We start from the raw sequence: 26226 nt of genomic DNA, 5'->3' as shown, positions 1-26226 counted from the left end.
CCCGAATGAATGTGAATGTTTTGCTATAATCTCGGTAATTAAATGCAAGTTTTATAATCGCTACAACCTAAGCAAAAATAACAAAATTTAAACACTTATAATAGTAATAAGCGCATGATAACATAGCAATATAATTAAATTGTGATATAGAAAGTGTACTTGAAACTTTAATTCCTGCATACGAGAAGTATATTTTCGCACGTGTTTGATTAAATTCATACATATGAATGTATACAGGTATGCACAGAATTTTTAATTGAGTATATTAGATTCGTTGCACTCTTAATTAAGCGATGCACACCTAATATACTCGCATACATATAAATGTATGTGTATATTCTTTCATTTCTATCATATTATTGTTCAAAGTGCATACGTATGTATATATGTTGTATAGTACTTGTATGCATGCCATGCCGGCATGTCACAAAGTATGCACCTGTGATCCCGATTTTAAAAATGTGCACGCGTGCGTTATTAATGAAATGCGAACGTGCAAATGAAAATATACAAATACCAACTAAACAGTATATAAAAGCATAGCGGTAATTAAATTAAGCCAAAAACAATTTCTAAGAGAAACTTTCATTAAATAATTGCAAATATTCACCGTGACTGCACAAACAAATGCAACACCTCTTTTTGGAAACACGTTCCTATTTTGACCAGAAATTAGAGAGATTTTTTAAAAAAGATACGTCGATTAAGCTTAAGTGCCAATGATTAAATAAATGAATACGAGGTTATGTTGTGAATGTTAGTAGAAGAAAACTTAAAAATAAACGGTAGCGCATGAATCTCGCTACAATAACAAAATGTAATATCTTTTTTTCTGGGTGAGTAATCTTATTTAAGTATTTTAAAAATGTATGCTTGGGATACCGAAAAAATAGTTTGGATAGTGTAGCGGGTCTATGCTCTGCAGAACCCCATTTCCGTCTAAAGGGAATTCAAACGAGAATTTTTCGGCATTTCCCCGAATAGATGGATTATTATGAGGTTGGTAAACAAGTTCGCCGAATCTGGAAGTATCGCAAGAAAACCCTTCCGATCGGTATTCTCGTATTGAATAAACAGGCAAATCCAATATTTTGACTCACAATCGTACAATTCATGATGAAAAAAGTACAAAGTGCAAATAACAGGCCGGTTAAACCCTCTGGATTTGCCTATTCGCCTGGAATTTTGCCAAAAAATGTTTGAAGTGGTCAAATAAGACAATAACTTGTAAATTTGCTTGCTTGTGTCAGATGATATGAGACATATTTTGATCTAAATCAAATGTAAACAAGCAAAATTGCTGTATATGGAGTTAACCAAATCCAGAGATAATCTACGAGACAAAACTTCCCCCAGAACGAGTCACTGTGTGGTCCGCAGTTTCATCAAGGTTTTTTTGTTAGTCATACTTCTTTGAAGAAAACGGTGTCACAGTAACTGTCAATGGTCATCGTTATTAAAAGATGTTGAATGAGTTTTTGTTCCCAGAACTGTGCCGAAGACGTATTCCTTCAATAGCGTCAGCTTTCAGCAAGGTGGAGCAACTGCACACACAGAGTTCTGGTCAACAGCATTAGGCTTTTTCATGGGGCTATGTCAATGTCAAGCAAAATGTGTAAAAAAACAAAATCAAGAAACGATGGCGCGTTGTTCATAAATCGGCTATAACCGCAGTGTCTATGCCAGTAAATAAGAAGAAAAATTGGCCTAAACGCTTAAGTTAGCTCATTTTGGAATATACTCAAATTAAATTAAATTGTTCGCTTAAACAAAATGTCGCCATTTATATGAGATTTCTTGAGCATGTGATTTATATTCAATTAGCTTAATTGTTTTTGTATAAATATATTCTAGATATACTCTTATTCATTGAAATGGCTGCCGCTGTTTAAATCAATTAAGATTTCTCTCCCATCAAGGATATTCGACAATGTATTTTAAGCAAAAGTGAATTAAAGCAAACTATGCTGAGGCCAATACAGTAAATACAAATTAAAATCTCAATACACAAATGGAAGTACATGTGTATGTATGTATGCATGTTTGTATGACTGTGTATAAATTGAATATGTAAAAATATGTTAATGGAACCGGATACAACTTTGCGCATACATAATTGATAGGGAAATTGATAAAACCATACTTGTGTTCCTTGCAGTAATACAAAATACAATTATATATGCAGATATGTATTTACATATATTATATATACATATGATATGTGCAAAAACACACATCTTCGCTCAACCTGAAAACCCTTATTCTGCTGGTTCTACTTCTATTGTTGTGGTATGCGGTATTTATTGCACATATGAATTGTGAGATTGTTATTGCTATTGTTGTTGTCGCACGCACAGATGAATGTTTAATAATAAGTAGTGATTAAGTTGTTGTAAATAAAATATAATGCACACACTAAGAGTAAGAGCTTACTACGGGTTTAATCATATGCGTTAGTACATATGTATATTCATACATCACACAGATGGATTTATATATAATCGTGTGAATAAGTTATGAAAACGATTTGAGTAGGAGTCACATAAGCGTGAGTTTGGTTTTAGCTCGGGCATGAATTTTGTGAAGCGAAGAGATTGGCAACGCGAAACGGTACCACAACCGTGTGTAGAGGGCAAGTGTTCCTTATAACAACTTAATTTTGAGTGTCCAGTTTGTATGGCAGCTATATGCTACAGTGGTCAGATATTGGCTGTTCCGAAGAACGAGCAGCTTTTTAGGGAGAAAATAACGTGTACCGATTTTCAGAACGATGTCTCAAAAATTGAGCGACTAGTTCTTATTTGTACAGCACTGAGCTCTCCACGCTGATCATTTATATATGTATGTATACACCTCATTGACACCCCGACGTATCTTTTGTAATACACGCCTGACTTAATTTCAAATTTAATATACCCTGTTCAGTGTAAATATACCTATTGTAAAGTATGCTAACTATATTAAGCGAACAATGTGCACTTTGGGCGGCTGCTCAATTAATATGTACATATATTCGTCATATGGCAAGAGTAAATGTTGTATCTATGTATATGTGTATGAGTTTGTGGGGCGTTATGCAAATGCAATTACATCGATGAAAATATTTGTGTGTATAGCGATCTTAATTAAGCCCTTAATAAAATCTACTAAGTACACCTCCTCCAGACCCAGTCAAACAATCAATGAGAGCATTAGTTGTAGGCAGGCAGCAAGCCAGTTAGCAGTCTCGACAGTTACCTAAATCATGATAAAGTAATTTAATGAAGTCATTTCCATATTGTCAGCCAGCATAATCCATGCAAACACATTTTGTTAAGTATGTACATATGTATGTATGTAAGTGCGAAGGTGCCATGTTTGTACATCAGACTATAAGCCTCATACATTTGCACTCATAAATTCAATAAGGATACAAATAAATTGCTGGTATTAACATTTGCATCTATTTACATATGTGTGCCTGTGTGTCTAAGTACGTATTTATTGCGCATAAATTGATTGTACGCATTAAATATGTGCGGTGGTACGGTGCTACGCTGCGTATGAGCAATGTAACGAACGAAGAGAAGCGCAGCCATTGATTTGACATTTCTTTGCCAGTTAATTTGGCGCGTTTAGCTCTTAAAAAAGAAACGGTAACTTCGGTAGCGCCGAGTCTATTATATCCTTCACAAGTAGAAAAAGTTTCTGCACAAAAACTTGAATTTGATCGGTATATTATATTGGACCGATCTGAAATACATATTTCTTCGAATGTTGTAAAGTTGCTTTTGATAATTATCAATCGTCAAAATAAAAAAAATTTCTCATACAAGGGCTTGATTCTGATTGTTCAGTTTGTATAGCTGCTGTATGCTATATTGATTCGATATCTGCGGTTCCGAATAAATAAGCAATTTCTTGATTATAAAAAGACATGTGCAAAATTTCCAATTGGTATCTCAAAAAGTGAGTGATTGGTTCGCGGATATACAAAATATCAGAGAGCACATTCAGACCAAATAGGTATAGTTTGGTCGATTTAGCTAATACAAGCAGTGTAATTGCATAGATGCTCATTGCTTTCCTCAAAAATATATTCTAATGCGGCTAACTTAGATTGGAGCAAATTTTTCTGTCATTGATTGTTCATTATAGAAATGAGCTACAAACCTCGTTTCAAAATTATTAGCGAAAATGATATTTAGACCGAGGAGGAAAAAGTAAAATAACGTGTTTTCATATTTTTCAAAGTGGTCTGAAGTAACAACCTAAAAATCAACAAGAAGTAAACTCAAAGGCTACTAAATACCACAAAAAAAGTACATAAAACAGTATATAAAAATGCGGCTTGTAAGTGTGTATATTTTGTACATATGTATGTTTGTATGGTATATACCAATAAAGTTTGCTAAATCATTTGTGAACACTTAAGCCCTCATATACCCTAGTTCCTTAGAATTTCGTTCTGTTTTGTTGTGTTAAATATTTGCATTGGACTTTTTTGCGTTTTTTTGTTTTTTGCATCGACAACAGAACGATAGCGATAAAAACAACAGGACAATACAATGTAAAAAGAAAATGTACTAAAAAGCGTAACTAAACAATACTCCAGAATAAATTTCCAAGCAATAAGTAAACTTGTGAGTGTGGTGAATGTGTCTGTGTTTGTTTAATATCTACAAATGTAGGTGTATTTAGTATATATTCGAATGGGTACTGGAATGGAGTAGTACAGTGGAGAGAGGCAGAGTTGTAGTTTGATTTCCTTTCTAAATGTATGAATGAATGAGTGTGTGGTAGGTATGATTGAGTATGAGCCAAACAATTGAGTTGAGTGGAAATTCCATAATCCGATTTTTTGTTAAGCAATTGAAAATAAAAGAAATAGTCGAAAAAACAAAGCAGAGCAAACAAGTTTTGTGACGCTGCTATTTTTAGCTTGGTTTATTTTCGAAATAATCGAGAGAATAATAGAAAAAGAAGTACAGGAAAAAATAACAAATAATGGTTTCTCAGTGCAGCAACCATTAGGAAAATAAAACAACAAACGTCAACTTCGGCTGCAACGAAGCTATTGTAAAAAGTGTCCATACAGAAAAATGATATTGATCATTCAGTATGTATGGCAGCTATGTATATGCTCTGGGTCCAATCTGAACAATATATTTGGAGATTGTGGAATTATCTTGGACAATAATCCATAATCGTAATTTTGTGAACATATCTTCTTAAATAGAAAAATTTGCTGTCAAAATATTTGATTTAGATTGTTCGGTTTGTATAATAGCTATAAGCGATCTGAACAATATGTTTGGATGCTATGACATAGCATTGGACAAAAATTCATGTTAAATTTTGTGAAGATATATTCTCAAATAAAATATATAAAATATATTTCATACAAGCATTTGATTCCGATGGATGAGCAGCTGCTTGGAGATAAACAACTATCGTATAATTTCAGACAGAGGGCCACGGCTAAATCAATTTAGCTCTCCGACGTTGCTTCTGGGTGTTAGAAACTTTGTGTCAATCGTAATATCCCCTTTGCAGGGTATAAAAAGTCAAACAATAGTATATTAGTAAAAATAAGAAAGAAAAAAGGATTATGAAAGGTTAAAAGAAATAAAAAAGTACTATTAAATTGCAATTTTGCTAATTGCTCAACACCAACGGGTCAGTTAATAAGTCAGTTCTCTGCTAAACTTTTTCGAGTTGGCAGCGTATGAGGAGATTCAGATACATATAGATTACCGAATTCAACTCAATTTTTGGCTGTCAAAAGCATACTTAATTTCAAAATTGGTAGTTGAATGATATCACAAATTAATATGTATGTGAATATAGTACATACATATGTGAATAATGGCTATGAGTTTGTGGTGTTGTCGCATGCAGGAGATATAATCATAAAAGCAATTCATTGGTGGAAAATTCACTCACTCACTGGGCACTGGGGTTATTATTAGTATGTATGGATTACTACGGGGCGATAGGGGAGAGGGTACATTTATATGTTCATAAAAAACTTACCACCTGTATAAATCTTGTGCACTCGCAGCTAAACTCAAGTTGCCTAACAACGGTGGCCTTTCTTTCAGATGATGATGATTCAACATATCCGTAGATGACGTCAATCTACAAATGAATAAGGCCAAATATGTATTTCAATGCATTTATGGACATATTAATAAATCATGTATGGCTTTTACTCACCTCAATTGCGGCGGCTTAATGCCATGCTGATCCAACGCTTTCTCCAATTGTCGTACACGCAAACGTGACATATCCAATTCATGCTTCACTTTCCACAGATGTGTATCACAAATGGGATCATTGCAGCGATGCTTTTTCAGTATTTCTGTTGCCTCAAAAACTGCACCGCGAAATGTCAACGCTTTGCCCATTGACAGTGACAACAGTGCACAACAATGACAGCCATCTTTTTTGGCTAAACGTTTTCGTACATACTTGAAATAGATGTGTTCGAGCAGCAATAGTAATGCGGCAAATAGAATACCAGCCATAAGTAGTAGGAAAGCGGATAAGAACTGTTCTAGCGCAAGTGGATCGGAGGATTTATGCTCTTGCTTGCCCGGACGACATGTGCCCGTCATCCAGTAACGACGTAGACGCTCCAAATCGCCATTGGCGCGAAATTCTAATAGACGTTTGTTGAACATTTGGACGTATTTTGAATTGCGACTAAAGGCGAGACCATAGCCTAAAAGTATTGGAAAGAATGTGTATGAAAATATATTTTTAGGTGTGATTTTCCTTTTTTTTATATTTTGTTGGACATTTCTAAAATATATTGCTGGTGTTTACTAACCTGTCATGGCATACCAGCTGCCGACGGTCATTAAACGGCAGTCCTCATCTTGTGCCACCAAATAATCGAGCACAGTGCCATCATAGATGAACGAGTCGAGATTGCCATTGAGTACGGCGGCTACGCCTTCAGCGACGCTAGTTTTGTTGTATCTATGAAATTATAAAAGAAAAAATAAAATGGTGTTATTTGAAAATAAAGATGGACTTTAATATATTATTGAATTTCTATGACACTATTTACGTACTGTCTCATGTAGTGATGCATATCCTTAAAATATTTGTGTATAGTCGAGTCGGTATGACTGTACGGTATTGTACCGAACTTAAATGAGGGTTTGTGCGAGTAGGGATGTACCAAACGGCTGTCGTTCAGACCGCTGAATTCATGAAATTCCTCTCTGTTAAAAATAAACCGAAAACAAAAATAAATTAGAAAATATATACAAAGAAACAAAACAAACAACAACGTATAGAATTTTTGTTTGGTATGAGCAACACCTACCGCGTTATCATGAAGGCAGCCAAGTTAGCAGTGTAGATGGCCAAGAAGACCACAGCGAATAGAGCCCACACGTTCGTCATGAATCGTGAGGTGAAACCGCGCGGTGAGTCCACATGTACAGCAGCCTGAAAGAGTACCGCCCACACTAGCCAATAGGTGCGGCAAAGTGAGAAACGGTATGGCGTTACACTAGCATTTTGTAGATAGAGTTTCATATTGTAACCGCTTGGCGAAAGCCATTCGAAAAGGAAGATCATAAATGTGGCAGCATGTATCGCCACAATGCCGACCTATTTTAAGTTTTTAGAGAAAATGTTTTCGTGTCAAAAATATAAGATAACTCTCAGTGCACTGCGAACTTACCAGCATCCAAGAGGCGGTATCGAATGGTTCTAGAAAAGCTGTTGGTGATATAATACCCGTACGCTTAGCCACTACTATCGCAATACCAGTTTCCATGAATGGCTCACTGAAGTCCACCACAGCTTCGCGTTCGGTATTGATCATCAGCGATGTCAATACCATGTCGGTTTTACGATTTACCAAATCCGCAATCAGCCCATTCCATTTACCATTCTCAAGTGTACCCCATTTACCATCTTCGACCCGCACCAATTCGTATGTGAAACCCAATTCTTCGGCAAATTTTTCCAGTAGATCGATGCAAAAGCCACTACAACACTGATAGAACGATTCATTGCGATGCGCTTGCCCGACATCGATGTCAGCGGCCATCTCGTGATCGGCCGCGACCCGACAAAGGACGCCGCGATCCATTAGACATTTGCCACTGATTGGGTCGGCGGGCGAGAGATTGATATAGGGTGCCTCTTCGAGGAATGTTATCTTTAAATGGAATTTTTCGGGTACACCCTGTGGTGGAGCATGCGAGTTACCCGGCCAGGCAATGTCACGTATATCAAGCTTTTGCGTCTCCCATGACTTCCACACGCCAATCTAATTAGTGGAGATTAGGAAAGTGGAAAGCAATAGTAAGAGCAAAGAAGTGCATAGGAATACAGAGAGAGATAGTAATGGTGGAAATGTGAAAATAGGAAAAATCAGTTAAGAGTTTTTTTAGCAAATAAAATGGTATATAATTAACGAAAGATAAACTATATCGAATGGCCACATAAGTAAACGTAATAAAGTTGAACACAAAACCAAAAAAATAAAAAAGAGTGGAAACTTTTGTGGTGCAAGTAAATGAAGCGAATAGTTATAGCACTTACCTCTTCCCAAACGAGATTCTTATTGTTTGCTCCAGGACGTAAATTCATGATTTTCAATTCAGCAGATTTGAGATCGCCATCGGCAGTGAATTCTATATTGGGTTTATTCAGATCACCCTCTATGGATACGTTGCGCAAATAACGGAAGAAGCTATTCGATATAAAATAAAACTATTAATAAAGCATGAAAAGAGTTTTGTCAAAGCTGTTCTCTTACATTTCACCGTTATCCCAACGTCCACGTCCCTCATCCTCACATGAAAGTGATTGTGTTGTGAGACGTCGCCCCCGATTAGCCGGATCTGTGAGGTATGCTTCAACGCCGAACGCATAAATTTTAATCGCATTGGATATTTCGTTCATCAGCGCCGCACTACTTGTGTCGAAGTGTACACCCAACATACCAATGGGAAATTGTGTTTGTGCATCCTTCTTCTCGATAACCGATTGACTGACGACCCACACATAATTTTCGCCAGTTAACTTCATTTCTTCAGCAGCTCTAAGAATAGTAACCGCTTCGCTTTGTGTGGCATAGAGGAGCATCACTCTAGCCTCGCTATTCACTAATTCCATCAAGTCGCTGGTGCGCGTTACCACAATCGAATTGAGTATCGTGAATTTGAAATGGTCTTGCATTTCGGCGACACGCTCCCTTACAGCCTGTACAAAATCATCGTGTCCAGCTATCTGAGAGGTGACAACCGAAAATTGATGCCATTTGTAACGCTCTAGAATGCTCAACATAGCAGCACTTTGATGTTCTATACTTGGAGCTAACTGAAGTTGAAGTGTCGATTGAGAGGCGCGTCTCTCCAGGCCCGAGTTGTCGGCATTCCATGAGATTACCGGTATGCCAAGATAGCCGGCCAGTTGTAGAAAATATTGAGCAGAGGCAGTGCTATGACCGAATTGTTCATTATTCATCATATATAGTATGGCAGAGACATTCGCTTGTAAGAACTCTTTGCAGAGTGTACTCAATATGGCTGTAATAGTTTTTATTAAATATGTGGAAGAAAAGAGAAACATTTTAGAAAAATATTAGTTAATGTTAATAAGTATTTTCGAAATCTATATCTTGTTTTACGTACATTTACTCTATAATATAATATTTAACATTAACTACTAATTTACATAAAAGTATAAACATTTATTTAATACTTTAGGTACAAGACATATAAACGATTTATCGCAATTTAATGACTGAATTTGTTGAATAGATATTTATATTATATTATTATATACATTTACTTCTCCAAATGTATTATACGTCGTTATTCCCAATTTTCAAAAAAAAAAAATTAAAATAAATAAAGTTAGCGTTTCTTCGTTTCGTTTCCGGCCAAGTCAATTACTCAATTAAAACAGCATTGCTACCCGAAATATAGAATTGAGCTAGAGTTAGTGAGTTCTCAATCATTAATACCTCGATGGTTTTAATCTCATATATCATATATGTATATTCTTCTAGTGTATATTTATCAGTTCTAAATTAATATCGGATTTTAAGCGCACAATAGTTGCAAAAGGAAAAATTTAATGAGCGATTAAAATTCCACATTTCCTTTAAAAATTTTAGCGCCATTTGTCGGTAATACAGAAATTTAATCGTCAGCATACTACCATCAGGGCAGGCCTAATTAAAAGCGGGGTTGAACAAAAAATAAAATGGCATCAGTGGGATTGTAAGACATCTATATGCTACAGTGACTTCATCTGAACAATTTCGTCAGAGATTGTACCATTGTCTTAGGCAACAACCTGTGCAAAACTTCTCTCTTCAAATGAAAAATTATTTCATACAAGCACTTAATTCCGATCGTTCAGTTTACAGTGCAGCTATATGCTATAGTGGTCCGATATCAGCCGACCCCACAAATGAGCAGCTTTTTGGTGAGAAGAAGATGGGTGTAAAAGTTCAAAAACTGAGGGTCTAACTCATACATATACAGACAGACGTACGAACAGACTGACATTCATATGTGTAAAGGTTTCTGACCTTTCCTGTTGGGTGTAATAAACATCGTGGCATAGTAATACTCAGTACAAAAGTAAATGTTGTTCAATTTTTGGTTAAATTTTTAAATTAATTACATTACTTTACTGAAATTACGGTAATCTATATTGCAATTATATTTTCAAATGCAAGTTATCTTAATTGGAAATCTATTAATTAATCTTGACTGGTCATTAATTAAATGAGTATATCAAAATCTAGTACTTCTGAAAAAGATCTTCGCATCCCCCGATATAAAAGTGAGGTGTGAGCTCACTCAGCATCATTAAGTCGAAAGAAATATTTTCCGTCAAAATCAGTCTTGGTAATGTTAATTAATAAATATGGATTTTTTTAGATAGCATGTTCATATTTGCGAGAATTTTAGTATTGTGATCATGAGTTAAGAACTTATTGCGCCATATAATCATGAGGAAAAAATGCATATGCATACATACTAGGGTGTTTTTTTTTTTAATTATAAATTTTTTTTTCAATCCGTCACGAAATTTCCTTAGAAATACCCCAAAAAAAAAATGCCCTGAAAATTTGAAACCTTAATATTAACATTAAGAACTGAACCAAGGCATGTAAAAATTTTCCATAGAAAATACACTACAATCGTGATATTTTATCTTTAAATTCCCATAGATCAGAGGAATTTTATGATATCGCTTTGACTTTAAACGCATATTTTTCAGAATTGAGCACTCTTCAAAAGTGTCTGGTGCAACAAAGTCGTAACTCACACCGGCGAGGTAGCACGGGGCTGAATGACCTGACTTTTCCACGAAATTCGCATTTTTTTTTTTATATATATCTCGTAAATGGCAAGAGCTATAGAAAAAATATACACGACAAACTTGTAGGAAATTAATATTTGCTAAAAAAAAGTCCGAGCATAAAATCGCAATCATTAATAGAAATAAAATAGAATTTGGTACGCAGAGCCACATGAAGAGATTCACGAGCTGACATTTCATGTAGAAAAACAATGGTTTGGTGTAGTTGCCTATTTGATGCCTAAAATTAAAGCTCATAATCTCGATGGATATATTGAGAAAACCCTTCGGTGAGCAGATAATTTCACGTTTTGGGTGGTTTGATTGGCCACTAATATCGTTTGATCTTACACCGTTAGACGTTTCTCTGGGGGGATATGTAAAGTCTAAAATCTATGCGGACAATTGCGCTTCATTTCAGGCCTTGGAGCAAAACATTACGCGTGTCATTCGCCAGTTACTAATCGAAATGTTCGGACGAGTCATCGAAAAGTGCAATCAACGGATGGACCATCCGTAACATTAGAAAATCTCTTCAAAAAATAAATGCCAAAGAATGTTCTTTCAAATCATAATAAAAAAAATTTCGTGGTGTCCGAAACGGAGGATAGATCCAAGTTTCTGTACCCCAGTACATAGGTACATAAAATAGGTATAAGAAACAAGTCTAGCTATAAGCTGAGTAAAAATTATTTGACAAATTGGATTTTTTTCAGGGCGGATAAAATAAAGAAAAATCCTTCTCATTAGCGATGCATTCGCTATGGTTTAAAATTACGTCCATGTTTCTTAGAATCAATCTTCTTGAATTTTTTTATTGCTGATTATTAGAAGTATTGGGGTATTCGAAATTTTTTGTTCTAAAAATGTTTTGTTTTTGAGGGACATATAGCCGCATCTAAAAAACAGACTCGAGAAAAACGCGTTTAAAGTTGTAAGAATTATCCGGCGATATGTTGCATAACACTAACACGACTAGAGCTTTGAAAATAATTTTACTTTTTAAAAATCCATTTAAGGAGATTTGAATAATTTAACTATCGAAATGTGAAATAAATGAATTTTAAATTTTTTTACATCTCTAGACTAGAATACCCCTAAATATTGAACACTATTTTACATAATTAATGCACGCCCACAGAATGGGGATAATAGATCGGGAAGACTGCATGAAATGTCTAGAGCAAGGCACCAGGGAAACAGTGGATCATCTCTTGGACATTTGTCCCGCATTGCCAAGTATTTTCGTTAGTTGGCGCTGATAGCGCGTAGTTCTAGTTTTATTTGCCGCATCGGGCCATGCTATACCTTTTTGGAAAGCTCATTTCACGCGTTAACACGTGTTTGATTGATTGTCGTTTCTTTTAAGTCGTTCGTGAGTTATAGCGTCGCAAACATGGAGCAAAATAAAGAGAAAATACGGCATATTTTACAGTACTACTACGATAACGGCAAAAATGCATGCAAGCCACCAATAAAATGTGTGCAGTTTATGGACCCGATACAGTTCCCATTTCCACCGCACAACGATGGTTTCAACGTTTTCGTTTTGGTGTAGAGGTGGTCGAAGATGCGCCACGTTCCGGAAGGCCTGTCGTCGAAAATGGCGATAAAATCGCTGAATTGGTCGAAAGAGACGGCATAGTAGTGGCCGTAGCAGCGGTCAAGAGCTGGGCATGAGTCATCAAAAAAAAATTTATGAACAATTGAAAATTAAATAAAAAAATACCGCAAGACTTTTTTGACAACCTATTATTGTACTTATAAACACATGTACATACTAAATACCCACATGCTTAAATATTTCAATTTTTATATGAAAAAATATGAATTTTGCTTTCAGCGCCACCAGATGAAATCAGTTGAAGGTTGCCATTTTTTTTCGAATTAAAAAGCTAAATTCTCGGATGCGCTAGTGAATTTTGTGGCTGGAAGAATGATTTTTCATATTCAGAGTGGTTTTTTTTTAAACGTAGACTTATTTCGAAGTAGAGTTCATTTACGCTGGCAGCTTCATTGCGCGTTTCAACCACAACGGAAATCCCACTAATGTTCCAGCACTCGGATATTCAGCAACTAGTTCAGAAATTTTGCGTGGTTTTATGGTAATTAAATTCCACTGAGGCAGTAATAAATTTAGCCGTGGGTCGCTAGACCATAGTTTACGAGAAAAGAAGAGGCGGAAGAATTGCGTAACGAAGACAACAAAGCACAGTCCGATGTTGTAAAGGCAGAAGGCTAATGGCTCAGCACGATAATGAATACGAATGGGCGGACAAATAGACAAACGATAGCATTGCAGCAAAATTCGTTTGGCTTGCCGGTTACTTAATTACTTTGCATTGCAGTATCGGTTGATTTGTTTGGTTGTATGAATTGAAGTACACATCTGGGGTAATAATATGTAGGTACGAAGTTTTAACCTCAAATGGTACATCCTGAGCAAAACTAAGATTCCATTTTTTGTTTTTAATTTGAATTTTTCTGAAATTTTGAAAATCCATTACAAATAGATGTTTTGTGAATGTATCTAGATTGCTTGAGCGTCCTACTTTCAATATTGAATCAGAACTAATCGTGAAAGCTCATTTATCACTGGACTACGTGCTAATTAATTTACCACCACATAAACATATAAAACGTGCAGTTAAGTGCACAATATTCTGTACGATTTACCACGGAGCGCAGCCGAAGTGAATAAATTATTTAGGTACTATGGCTAATACACAAATGTTTGTGAGTTTATCTGTTTTCTTGGCTATTTAACTGTCGATTAACCGCGAAACTTATTAAGCAAAGTACTAACTTGCTTGGAATATCTAAGTTCAGGCAGAGTCAAATTTCTTACACCCAGCAGACGTTTAGCTTTACAGAAGTTAGTTTTTTAGAACGCTTACAAAAATAGCCCAATATTAGACTTATTACTTAAGTGAATATAATTCCTAATGGAAAGTCCAATATCTGACTTATGAGTGCATATAAACTATTAATTCGATAAAAAAAAAAGTATAAAAAGTACCGGAACAAGATAGCCGGATTTATATTACTACTAACGAAAGCGGACTACTAACCGGCCAGGCATCAAGCAGGATTCCTCAAAATAATTTTGGGAATGTTTTCTGCCACCACAACAGCAACAGCAATCCATAATTATGCGCTTTATACTTTTTCACTTATTGGAGTCAAACCCATTACAATTAATACCCTGACAGATACTTTAAAATCCAATACAACTTGTTAATTGGGTAAAATTTCATCTGAGAAACCACTAAACAGTAAAAACACGAATATATATAAACGCATTTAGAATCGTACATATCCCAGCAAGAATTTTGAGAGTAAGCATTAAAGAGGGTACACACGGATTACTCTCTATACGGTAAAATTTGGAATGTATTTGTCTCCAACACATAGGTTAATGATACAATTAGATATTAACTAGTTCCAAACGAATATCTTTTGCATAGAGTTAGATGTAAATTACATAGTAAAAACTCTGCATATATTTCTCATTAACCCATGTAACTCGGGATTACGGGTTTCGAAAATCCGAATTTTATATCGTCATGGGTTAGGGGTTTCGAAAAATCGATTTTTTCATTGCTTTATTAAGTTCTACAACACCTCTTGAATATTGTCCTAAGGTTGATCAGAGCAATAGTTTCGGATATACAGCCTTGAGAACTTTGCGCTCGCTCCGTCTTTAAACGCCTTTTTCTAGAAACTGTGTTCTTGATGTCGGTTGGCAAGCTTTCTCGAGAACTACTCAACCGATATTCATGAAATTTTACCCAAGTCTTTGAGATACTATTCTTAAAGACATGGACGAAGGAGTTTTTTCGAAAAATCCAATTTTCAGTTTATTTTCCTTCGTCCAAGTTTCAAATTAAGGTTTAACACGTGTTTTTCATTTTAGATGATCCTGTGAGGAGTTAACCTGCCAACGTGGGCGTATCTTTTTACCGAGGGGTTATCGGAAATGGCTCCGGAATGGTTGAGTTAAATTTGTTTTTTTTTTTTCAAAAATTTCTGAGTTTCTTTGTTAATAGTGTTTGTTTAGTAACAATAAACAATTCCTATTAAATATTTAATTTTTTGTATGAGAAATATATGTTGAAAAAGGGATGTTTTTTACCCGAGAAACCCCATGTAACCCCTTAATACTACTGAGTACAATTTTTTTTAGGACAAATCTCTGGGGCAGATCTTTTTGGCTACAATTGTATAATCAGATCATGATCAAACAAAAGAAAGCAGTTCGTTCCATATAAAAAACATCAAAACTGCTATTAGACAATTGTTCCTTTGCGACTAATCGCAGACACATCTCGGACCTGCCGCATTTTTTGTAGAGTTACTATTGTGTACAAAATTTTTTTGCAGGACTGCCAATGTGTAAAAGCGTGTAGAACATGTAGAAAGTTCATAATGCAACACTGAAAACAAATGTTTGAGCATGGTGGGGATTTTAAACTAATTCAACTGGGATTTATTTATCGATTAAGTCTTGACTTCTTCACCAATTGAAGCAGTGACGGTGGGGAATTGTAAGTGACTTAATTAACTGTACTTTTTTATAGCAAAAATCAACTGTTAAATTGCGCTCATTTACTGGTGTTGTGATTAGGAAATTAAGAGCTGCAAAAATAGAAATAAGACGAAGAAGCAAAAATCAGCAAAGTACGTAATAAAGTGTAAAGAAAGGAAGAAATCAACTGCTTAAAGCATTTTAACAGCACACTGCTTATCAAAGTGACATTAAGGGATGCTGCTGCGGTTGCTGTCAATTAATCTCCGCGCTTGATATTCTTTCATTTCCCTTCTCTCAATAGTGCCAGCAGGCGGTATACCGTTAATGCCATGTAGCTGTCGGCCTTAGAAGTTAGCTTTTTTCGCCATTTTCTTAAGCTGTGGCAAGGTTAATATTTTAATTAAATAACTAGTACGCAGTAATGCCAAGCGTGGCGAGCGCCAGTACTCGTAATGTCATTAACAACCACCGCAGAAGCCGCCAACATCACTCAACACGTCCAGTGTGGATTGTAATATTTTCCGTAATTTTTTCCATCGTCAGCTTATTAAAATGTGCTCAAACAGAATTGTGATTGAGATTGTTAAATACATTTTTTTTTTGGGAAGCGTTTTGCAATATTAACGACAATTATAGAGAAATGGTTCTCAAATAGTTGGGTTAATATTATGATTGGGTAGTGTTATAAATAAATGATAAGGAAAAAGTTTCTTTTTCACGGTAACGTGCCGGTATTGATCATCACAGAGGAAGTATGGCCCAATGACACCGCCGGGCCATAAACCGTAATTTTTTCGGGGTGCAATGGTGAGTTATGGAGTACGTCTGGATTTATGCCTGACCAATTGAGCATATTTTGCTTATTGGCGAAGCCATTCAGCCAGAAATGAGCCTATTGGCTGGATATGATTTTTCGCTGAAAATCCGGACATTTTTAAGTTGTTGCTCAGAACAACCGACTGTTCTGGTGGACAAGCGGCTTCAGTTCTTGCGTTAATTTGATCTTGTAAGGATGTAGGCCAAAGATCTTTTCGCGAAATTTGCCACAACGACGTCACAGAGGTAATGTTATCTCTTGAGAACGACGTGTAAGATACTGATCCTCAATTATGGGCACTTCTTTGTCTCACTGGCACGAAAACATTTTGTACTGTGACTATCAATGAAAATTTTTTCACTAGACGCTCAATTGGTGATCTGAGAGGATGATTATGACGACCATAATTTGGACGTAGTGCTCTTAAAGTTCAGGCCACTGACTTTGAATTTCGGTGTAATTGTAGCTAGCGCTTCTGGTATATTGAAAACGATTTTGGCTCTACGTAATCGAAGCGGATTCGGTATAAAATCGGACTGAGAATTGCAAACTCCCCAGATTTTCTAAAAGCTATTTTCGGAACATTTTATGTCTGTATAACAACATTATTTGAAGTATTTAGCTAAAAAAATTTGTATTCACACTAAAATTTTGCTCGACTTCATTCTGGCATTGTGCACCAAAATATATCTAGGTTAAATTTTAAATCAATTTAACCACTCGGGTACATACTCTATAGTCGAGTATGCACACCTGCCTGAGAAAAATTGCCAAAGCTTAGTTGTCGCACATAAACTCTGAAATTAGATTTCAAATCGCTATAGTATTCTCTCTGTGAAAGCGCACAAAATTCAATTAACAAGTAAATATTACAGAGGAATAAGAAGAAAAAGAGGCACACTAAAAAGCTTCATTTTAGTTGAAATTAGAATGAGCAATCTTTGCCTGCTGTTGCTGCCACTGCCACTTCTATCACTGTTGCTACTTTCCCATTTCATTAATATATCTCTGTGTGTGTGTGGGTATGTATATGCATTTACAGTAGTAAAACAATTTTCGCCGCTACGTAGTTGATATATGCAGAGCAAGGAAAAAAGGTTGGCAAATATTTATGTAAATGAATAGAAAATCTTGACAAAAGGCAGCGAGTTGAGTAGGTGTGGAAACTCATAAATTCAATTATGATACTGTCATCAAGCAATTTAAGCAGTTTCACCGGCTGCTGTCTTGTCTCGTTTTCAGCAGGATTTTCACCAGCTATATAATGTTGAGCGCGCACAATTTCGATGAATATCTAAACATTTCTAAAATGCCTGAATGCCATGCGGCGGATGGGGGTTCGATGTGCTAAAATGTGTCATAAACGGCTGACGCTTCACAAACGCCTGCCATGCGGGCGCTGCTTTGCAGTGCTGTGGCGCTATGCGCTGCTAATAGCAGTCGACGCAGTCAGCGCTTTAGTGTAACGCATTCAGCGCAAATAATTGCAGTGATGTGTAGCGTGGGTTGTTGTGGTGGCCTATGTGGCAGCGGTCGATAATAGCAAGCAGCAGGAAGCCTATTATTCCATCATTCAAGCGCGGATTTCAATCATTTACGCCACATATTCCGCGACGCTCATTCATTCATTAGCATGCGTGTACAAACRAATATGTGTGAATGTATTCGAAATGTGCGTTCATGTGTGTTCAAGAATCACTGAGCTACTCATTAGGTGGGCTGTTTAACCCGTTACTGCCTGCAACCGTGTGTTAAAAAATAGTGAGGAACGTATATTTTTAATATTATAATTAAGTGAAGAAAACACGAATCATTTTTGTTTTGAAAATTTAAAAAAAGTTGTTTTCAAAACTTTTCTTTATTAAAAAAAAAAAACTGAACAATTTGTTAATAAACAAAAACAAAAATAAAATTTGTGATTTGAAAATTAAAAAAATGTTGTTTTGTTAAACTGTTTTTTTTTTAATTTTGAAAGTAAAAAAAAAAAGCAAATGTTTTAAGAAGTTGTAAGACGCTAAGAGATGTTTTCAATTTTAATTTTCAAAAAAACGGTAAAAACAACGTTTTTATTTATTTATTATTTTTTAATTTTAAAAGTTGTTTCAAAATTTAAAAAATTCAAAACTATTTGTTTAAACTCTATTTTGGTTTGGTATATTTTACAGGCTTAAACAATAAAAGTAATTTTTTTTTTTAATTTTGAAAATTATTAAACAAAAAAAATCATATTTTTTTAATTTTGAAATTTATAAAAAAAAAATTTAATTGATAAAAAAAGCAAACTTACTGTGTTATTATTAGGGTCCCTTACATGTACCTTTTCGGGATCTATTTTATATTTTGTGTCAAATATTTTTGGCTATGGAATGCCCCAACATGGAACTTAGACCTGAAGACCTCTGAGTTTGATAAGAAGAATGCCAAGCAGTTATACCAAAAGAGATGATTACACTGAGTAAATTTTTCGCAAAAATTGGATCATAAAAAGATATTTGTTAAAGGAACTTTATTCCACTTAAGGTGAAATTGAGTGCTCTTTTCAAAGTATATTAAAAATTTTAATTGGCAAAAGTACGTTTTTACTAACAAAATAAGACCATTTTGGAAACCATAAAATATCAATATAAAAACATTAAATTGGGTCAGCAATATCCGTTACCAAAAAATTTAAAAATTTCGAAAAACAGCATGGCACAAAATGGGTTAATGTTCTTCGAATATCATTTGCAATCGCGTGTTCATTACGCTAGTCTATACTGCCACCTACCCCTCAGGGTCTATTAGGATTCATATTTTTCACAACACCAAACGGCAGCACCCACGAATAGATGCCGACACACAAATACACGCTTTTTAAATACATATACACATGTCTATGGAAATATGTAAAACCATTCGGCATTTCACGACGCTATTTAGACGCAATAAAAGGCAAAAGGCATTGGCGTGTGGTGTGCAACGTGGTTGACGCCCGCAAGTCTGACAAGTTTTTATAAGACTCATTAATTTCATTTAAGCAGCATTCAATTACTTTCATCTCTATCGTTATCACAAATTTGCACACCACACATGCAACAGCAGGCCCACATACACACATACTTACAGCCATGGACACATAAATAGCACAAATCCGAATCCAATATTATTTCTCATTTCTTTAATCGTAAAGTTGATGAACAATAACAATGTTGTATGTATCTACTTGTTACCCTTATGAAGCTCATTTCGCTGTTCAAAAATACCGTTTATTTCCTATTATACTTTTTACGCAGCAATTTTATTGAGTATAGTGTTGATTTGANAGTAATATGAAAGTGAATAATTTTTAAAATAAAACGCATGTCTTTTTAGACCCCTAAGTGATAAACTTAAGGAATAAATAAATGTTGTTTTATTTGATGACCAAGTGTGCTATTTATGTGTCCATGGCTGTATAACATATGTATATACTATATATGTACAATATAATGGCTTTTATGTAAATGCGCTTGCTGCTGCACACATACACACCCACAGCAGGCATTCATCATCGTTTCGCTGAAAAATCTTCAGCACCAGCGCTTGGTAGCAGCTGTGGTACAGCATCAAAAAAAGGGATAAATGTGTGTAGTAGTAATGACATTAGCACGACTGGCAGTCCTTACCGGCTTGGCAACTGTCATTCGTGTGGCAAATTTGTAGTGTCAGCTGATGGCAGAGAATCCCAACACGCCCATATGTATGTATGTATGTATATACATGTGTATGAGAATATGTGCAAAAACACGCGTATTCAAATACAAAATAAATAAAAGCAAAAATGTATCATAAAATTTATGTAAAAAGAAAATCGAAACATCGTGAAATAAAAAGAAAGAAATCAATAGAAAAATGAGGCGAGAAATGATCGAGCAGCTGTCAGCGCATCAGCTAACTAACAAAAGGAAATATTGTGTTGTGTGTATATTCACGTATACTCAATGACGGAAAAATATGTTTTTTTTTTTGGTTTTATTAATAAATCAGTGATTTAATCTGAATTAAACCAATTTCATATGTTAAGAATATGTTCAATTTTACATAATCAATCTCTTCTCACTAATAAGCTCTAAAATTTTCCTTTTCAATTTATATATATGTATTTTATTTAATAGATAGCAGTGAGTTCAACACTTGTGCCCACGTTTTTAGCATTAGACCATGAGACTTAAGAAACGAATTGACTTGGGGTTTTCTGGATATCGGACAAACGACAATTTGTATGACTAATGAGGTATACATCCGAGGCAATGAAAAATGAAATTTTGCATACAAGTCATCAGTGGAACAAAGGTGCAAAATGAAACTGTAAAAAATTGCTTTTAATAAAAACACTCGATCTAGGAGATGTGCAAAATAAAAATCTTCCCGAAAATCAAAATTTTATTAGATAGTTGTGTATTTTTTTGAACTAGTACGAAATAGGTATATTTGTGGGAAAATTAAAAAAAAAATACCAGTAGCTGATATGGATATTTGGGTGACGAGGTAGATACCACACTGAATTGGAAAATGAATATTGACAAAGGTATTAGGAAAGCTTATATAGCGTATTACAAGTGCAAAAGGATACACAGGGTAAACTTTGGTCTAAAACGGAATATGGTCCTCTGGATATACTATATAGGGTCATTAATAGACCAATCGTTACGAATGGAGCACCGATTTGGTGGCCAGCATTACATAAACAATATAACATCAGGAAGTTTAACGAAATTCAGAGAGTAACGTGTGCAGGGTTTACCGGAGCATCTAAGTCATTTAGGAATGATGCGCTAAACATGCTTCTACACCAATTGCCCATAGAAATTTTCATATAATCCGACTACTTGCATATTCTCAAAAGTTTAAACTTAAATAGAGACTTCTAGGTGAGAATACCTTCTAGACGAGAATGGAGAAGAGGGCACAGCACAATCCTGCCCCAATCTCTACCGACGAGTCCAAACTGCGGTGTATACTCCGATGAGCTTATGATCTCTTTACGTGACTGTCTACCTAACTCAGCTCTCATCTTCCAAGCGGAAGTACTTGGCATAGAGAAGGTCTGTGAAGTTCTATTGTACAGCTGCGTTCCTCCCGAAGGAGGAGGCAACCATTTGCGCAGACAGCCACGGACAATACAGTGTCCGCTAGGAGCGATTAAGTTTGAGTTCAATACGCTATTTGACCAAACATTACAGAATAGATGACGATTTACAACCAAATGCAGTATAAAGACACAAATATGACCAAACTATGATGAAACAAAAACTAAGGTCTTATTACATAGCTCCAGGAAAAGTATATACAGGCTTACAGCTACCACAATGGGCCATTTGGAGATTCTTCGTTAAACATGGGCATACCCCACAATAGCACGTGCCGTAGCTGCAAACTCGAAAGAAGTAAGGAAACGGTTATTCACTTCCTCTTTGAGTTCCCAGTTTTATCACAAATCAGACTTCGATGCCTTGGTACCCATCAGATACCAAACCTTGATTGTCGATATACAAAAAGGATAAAGGAGATAATTAGTTTCATTGAGAGCACCAAATGGTTTAAAAATCTCAATGAAACTTGTTATTAGGAAATGGTCTTACGATAGCGTATCGAAATCGCCAGAAAGGAAGCCTTACCGCCCTATCTATATGGAAAACTAACAGTCGGCTGACTGTTTGCGACCAATATGTCAAAGTCTTCTCTAGTGTAGCCGCTAGGATCAATTAGCTCTATCAGTTAATCTTTCAACGCGTTTTTCTCAAAACCAAAGGTTTCGAAATGGCTTGATTTGGAAAATATAATAGTTTTTGAGTTACAGCTTTCTAAAGTGTAGCAATGTAGTCTGCACAATCAGCTTTTCTCGAAATAACATTTTTCGAATTTAACATTTTCGGAGATTAATGTTCCGAATAGTAAAAAATTTCTGCAAGTTCTGTCTATAGTTCTCCATTTGAAGACCTATCAGTTTTGTTCCAGGCCAAAAACGGCCAAAGGTTTGGGTAAAATTCAACTTTTTTAAAAACGCCGCTGTCGCAACCGCCAATAATCGACCGTTAAAACATATATGTAGCTGCTATACAAATTTTACGATCGGAATTAAGTTGAGATCTCTACACGAAACATAGACTATTAGTTATAGCAATACAACAATATCTGAATAAAATTTTTCCAGAGCGGATGACTATAATACATAGCATACATATATGTATAGCATCAAATTCTTGTATGAAAACTATATTTATTTGTAAAGGGTATTATAGCTTCGATGCAACCGAAGTAAGGTTGTTTTTTTAGTTTTTTCATAATATTTGAATAGATTGTTGAAATGGCATTAGTTTGTACGCATACTTCTCACATGACGCCATAACTTTATTTATTTTTAAGTCAAAACCCAATGCAGATATAAAGAAAATACAAATACCATAAGACAAAAAGATAAAAAGTATTTCTGATATGTAAAAACTCGTAAGCTGAAAACTGTCGACCATACCCCTCATTTTCTAAGCTCCAGATATTGTGTAAATTTGTTTATTCATATATGAGATGTGAGGATTCAAGCAGAAATATATGTTTATATAGTTTTTTATAGAACGGCAAGTAGTCTTATGTCATCCCACAATTCATTTATATACTTAACATACATATATAATATTATATATACTTCACATTTTATTATTTAAATGTAATTGTGAACAATAAATAAAAGTTGTTTTTCATTAATAAGCGATCAATTCAGCGGATTTGAAAGAATTAATCACTTTTCGATTGCCATCAATCAAACTGAGATATTCATACTTTAATACTTATTTCAGATTGTCCAATTTAAGGAACTTCAGCTAACGGTACACCAGCAGAAGGTTGGCTTGACTCAATGTTTGAAGCGTTATTGTATAAAAAGCAATAAAATTCGTACATATGCGTCACAATATGAATTTCTCTGCGGCAGTCTGTGACGCACGTAAGAGCGCATTACACACACATGGATGATATATAAAAAGAATCAGAAAATTGCGAAATTTTTTTTTTTAAACAACAACGCTTAATAATGTAGGCGATTTAAGTTGATGTTTTATGATAAATATGATGACATAAATGTATCTTATTTGTAGGTTATAAATCCTTGTAATTAAATAGATACGAGGCAAGAAATTACGTGTAGGATAAAATACAGGGTGGCTGATGAAAGCCGCTACCAAAAAAAATTAAATAACTTTTTTTCTATTTAATGAATCTGGTTAATTTTTTTTTATTTTGCAGATTGATTTTTACATTTAAAAAAATGAATAACTGGGACACTGGGACAAGAATTTGGATATTGTCCGCCGCTATCATACACTGGAGTCCGTAGTTTCGGTTCAAAGAGAGTATCCGAGCAGATGGACCATAATGAGACTTGTAAACAATTTTGTCGAGCATGGGACAGTCAACAGAAGACCTTACCATGGAAACCCTTCAGTTCTAACGGAGGAAACAATCGCTGCTGTAGCTGCTTCCATACAAAACAATCCACGCGTTTCGACAAGAAGCTTATCTGCTCAAATGGGTGTAAGCAGACAGTCATTACAGTCAATTATGCACAAAGATTTGGACTTATTCCGATTCGCTTGGAATTTTGTCAGAAGCTGTTTCAAATGTTGGAAGAGAATGGAAACATGTTGAACTGTCTTTTCATGCCTGACGAGGCCTATTTCGATTCCAACGGCAATATAAACAAACAAAATTGTCGAATATGGAGTGCTTCCAACCCACAGATACTCCATGAGACGGAATTGCATCCACTTCGTGTCACAGTGTGGTGTGCAGTTTCATCACGCTGCATTGTCGGGCCCTACTTTTTCGAAGAAAACAGTCACACCGCTACGGTTACTGGAGACCGTTACTTGAGCGTGTTGAGAGAGTTTTTCTATCCAGAATTACGCCGAATGAGACCTGTTTTCTTTCAACTCTGTGTGGTTTCAGCAAGATGGTGCAGCTCCTCACATAGGCCAACATGTTATGACAGAATTGTGACGAAAATTTCCCAGAATCCAGAAACTCCACATTCCGTTGGCCACCCAGGTCGCCTGACTGACCTTACTGCACCTGACTTTTTCTTGTGGGTTTATTGCAAACAGGAAGTCTACAAAGCAAAACCGGCAGTAATGAATAACTTTTTGGTAAGATGCCGCACATGCATCGACGAGCAGGGGGGGGCATTTAAATTCCATTATTTTTAAAACTAATCAAGCTATATTTAATAAAATTGAATGAGCTTTAACAGGAATAAAAGAAAAATGAATTCCGTACACCGAAAAAAAATTATTTGAGTTTCTTAATGTAGCAAAATTCATCAGCCACCCTGTACTATATTAAATATAATCAGAGGTTTTAAACGAAATAAATTTTACGCATATGAAAAATAAATACATTTATTATAACTGTTTCTTTTGTATCGAATTTACAGTTTGGACAAATTATTGAGTGTAAATTTTTTTTAAATGCTTTGCAATCACGTCATGTGACATTTTGTTGTACGTCGAAGAGTTAAGCCAAATTTAATAGATTTTGAGGTGTTTTGAAAAATGAATTCAAATTTCTCTTTTCGAGGCGATTCTTAACTAATTTAACCCTATAAAGAGAATAAAAAGAGAATAGAAATGCAAGAATTCGTTTTGACGCAAATTTATTTGAACTCAATATTAAATTATTCTTCGAATATTTTTTTGAACATATTCATATTTGTGACCAGAAACCAATAGTTATTCTAAGCTTCTATCAAAATTTCGTAAAAAATTGGTTTAAATTAAGTATGTATTTATACAAATTAATTAACCGCATATATTCGTATTTTTTCAATAGATGTCGTTGCAGTCGTATATCTCCAGTGCCACCAATCACATTGTGTCATACTATATAGTGTTGGAAAGGCGACATTTTAAGTTTCATGTAAAAAAAATATATATATATATATATATATATTCGGGGAAGTTGAAAAAAAAATTTACAGCTGTTCAAAAATGAAGAAATTCGCAATATTATGAAAATTTTGTAGAAAAAAAGAGAAGAATACCACTCAAGCCAGCAATGAAATTTGTGAAATTTATGGAGACGATGCTGTGTCATTTTGTGTAGCACAATAATGGTTCGGTCGCTTTCGTTCTGGAAATTACGATGTGAAAGATGCACCTCGCTCAGGTCGACCAGAAAAAGTTGAAAAAGTCAATGGAATTATGGAAAAGATTAACCAAGGCCGTCACATAAGCAGCTATGACATTGCTAAGGAACTTACCATTCATAATCAAATAGTTTTGAACCATTTAAAAAGGCTGGCTAGCTCGAGAAGCTCGATGTTCGGGTACCACATGAATCGCCTGTGAAAAAATTAATGGATCGAATTAACATCTGCGATTCTTTGCTGAACCGAAATGAAATCGAACCATTTCTGAAGCAACAACAGGAGACAAAAAGTGGATAAAATACGATAATAATATGCGAAAAAGATCATGGTCTAGGCGTGGTGGAGCTCAACAAATGGCCGCAAAGCCAGAATTGACGCCTCGAAAGGTTA

At 35.2% G+C, this 26226-nt stretch overlaps 1 protein-coding gene across 2 annotated transcripts in view; it reads right to left on the bottom strand.

Moving 5' to 3' along the window:
• Window positions 1-26226, bottom strand: part of LOC108965919 (glutamate receptor ionotropic, NMDA 2B) — a 127651-nt gene that overhangs the window by 13688 nt on the left and 87737 nt on the right. The window contains exons 2-9 of one of the 2 annotated variants that reach the window (XM_018928601.1): window positions 8768-9539; window positions 8551-8701; window positions 7682-8275; window positions 7319-7608; window positions 7062-7214; window positions 6815-6966; window positions 6199-6706; window positions 6016-6120 (exon numbers count right to left, since the gene is read on the bottom strand). In XM_018928601.1, the coding sequence (XP_018784146.1) occupies window positions 6016-6120; window positions 6199-6706; window positions 6815-6966; window positions 7062-7214; window positions 7319-7608; window positions 7682-8275; window positions 8551-8701; window positions 8768-9539 (2725 nt within the window). The remainder of the gene's footprint in view (window positions 1-6015; window positions 6121-6198; window positions 6707-6814; window positions 6967-7061; window positions 7215-7318; window positions 7609-7681; window positions 8276-8550; window positions 8702-8767; window positions 9540-26226) is intronic. The other variant, XM_018928602.1, reaches the window with a different exon arrangement.

This window comes from Bactrocera latifrons, unplaced genomic scaffold, assembly GCF_001853355.1.
Source record: "Bactrocera latifrons isolate USDA-ARS-PBARC rearing strain unplaced genomic scaffold, ASM185335v1 scaffold_15, whole genome shotgun sequence".
NCBI classification, from domain to species: Eukaryota; Metazoa; Arthropoda; class Insecta; order Diptera; family Tephritidae; genus Bactrocera; species Bactrocera latifrons.
This window is presented reverse-complemented; position numbering and strand designations above follow the sequence as displayed.